This window comes from Podarcis filfolensis (genome assembly GCF_964270895.1).
Source record: "Podarcis filfolensis genome assembly, chromosome: 13".
NCBI lineage: Eukaryota > Metazoa > Chordata > Lepidosauria > Squamata > Lacertidae > Podarcis > Podarcis filfolensis.
The window spans coordinates 12,354,149-12,355,984 of NC_139615.1; the positions used below are offsets into that span (position 1 = coordinate 12,354,149).

At 42.2% G+C, this 1,836-nt stretch overlaps 1 protein-coding gene across 1 annotated transcript; it reads right to left on the reverse strand.

The window, feature by feature from the left end:
- Nucleotides 1-482: 482 nt before the first annotated feature.
- On the reverse strand, nucleotides 483-1,382 carry LOC310748542 (vomeronasal type-2 receptor 26-like; the record flags this gene model as incomplete). The annotated part of the gene is made up of 1 exon (XM_083584394.1): nucleotides 483-1,382. The coding sequence occupies one exon, from the start codon at nucleotides 1,380-1,382 to the stop codon at nucleotides 483-485; it is 900 nt and encodes a 299-aa protein (XP_083440520.1).
- Between the last annotated feature and the right edge of the window lie 454 nt (nucleotides 1,383-1,836).

Below are 1,836 nucleotides of genomic sequence, written 5' to 3' on the forward strand. Positions count from 1 at the left end.
GGGGACTCAGTGTGTTGAAACAGGGCAAGTAGTGGAGATTTTCGAAGACAGGAGTGCCTGGCGTGCTCTGGTCCATGGGGTCACGAAGAGTTGGACACGACTGAACGACTAAACAACAACAGTGGAGATTTTCAGGCAATAGTAATGAGAAATGGGCATCTGCACAGCCTATGTGATCTGGGGTGCAATTTTGGGCCCTGGATTGGGCCAGCTGAGGGAAAAACAGCCATGCCCTATATGCATCCTCAGAGCAAATTGGTGGCAGGACTAATATTTAAATGTTATTTTTAAAATGCTGATAAAGGTTGGAGGCAGGCAAGGAAAGGAGATACACCATCTCCTTCCCACATTCCGACTGACAGCAGAGGATGGTTAAATCCAGTTGGTTGGTAGCCTACAGAGGATTCTGGGTGCTTCTTTTCAGGTATACATACAAATTGCTCTTCTAGATAATATAACCAGTGACACAGATTTTGATTTCTTTAGCATTTTCTTCTTATTAGGTGATCCCTATTGTTCAGCTCAGGTCTCAACAAAATAATGTAACATTTTGGGGAAAAGATGCAACCCAACAACCCACCACTGGAGGCTAAGATAGAGAAGATCTCCACAGCCACCATGTATTTCCCCTTTGTGCTCATGTAGGAAGGAACAAAGGATAACCAAACACTACAAAAAACCAGCATGCTGAAAGTGATGAACTTGGCTTCGTTGAAACTGTCAGGTAATTTCCGGGCAAGGAAAGCCACAGTGAAACTGACCAAAGATAGGAAGCCCATGTAGCCCAAGACACAGTAAAAGAAAGTCACAGTCCCCTCATTGCACCCCATTACAATTTCTTCAGTCACTGACTTCATGTCAGCATTAGGGAATGGAGGAGAGATCACCAGCCATACAGTGCAGATGAGTGCTTGGATAAGGGAGCAAGAGAGGACAATAGAGTTTGCCAGTCCCTTCCCCACCCACTTCCTCATCCTGGATCCTGGTTTTGTGGCCATGAAAGCCAGAACGACAGTGATGGTTTTTGCCAGCACACAAGAAACAGCCACTGAGAAGATGATGCCAAAAGCAGTTTGTCGGAGGAGACACATCACTTTGTCAGGATATCCGATGAATAGTATTGCGGAAAGGAAGCAAAGCAAGAGGGAGATGAGCAGAGCGTAGGTGAGGTCCCGGTTGTTGGCTTTCACAATGGGAGTGTCCCTGTGCTTCACAAATATTTCTAATACCAGTGCTGTAATGAAAGCAAAGGAAAGAGCAGAAGAGGCTAAGCTGAGGCCCAGAGGTTCTTCAAAGGACAAGAAAGTCACATGCTTGGGAATACATATAGTCCTATTTGTGTTTGGATACTTTTCATCTTCACATTCATGGCAGTCATTCATGTCTGAGAAAAAAAAACATAGTTCTTAATCCCAAAAATATGAACAACATGCCACTACTTGAAAATACATAATTAAAATGATTTAAAAAGTGTACAAGGAGTTTCAAACAATAAAGACTAAAATTATGGAACCATGCCCTTCTCACCTATCCGATGTAGAATACCGACTGAGGCAAAATGCAAAATGCAAGGCCACAGAGACCCTTCCTGATCTACAATCAGAAGCCAAATCAGATTTTCCTGTCACTGTTCTGGTTGCTCACACTTATTTATTCCTTCATTAATGAGTGATTGTGTAATTGAGACTTTGTAAATTTCTTCATTAGATAACCTAATCAATACCTTTCAACTGTTTTCTGGATTTAAGTATTTCACACTTCTCCAAACATTACCGCACAATTTTCTGAAGTTTAAGGGCATCAAAATACATGTTTCAATACGTTACCAGAAAGAAA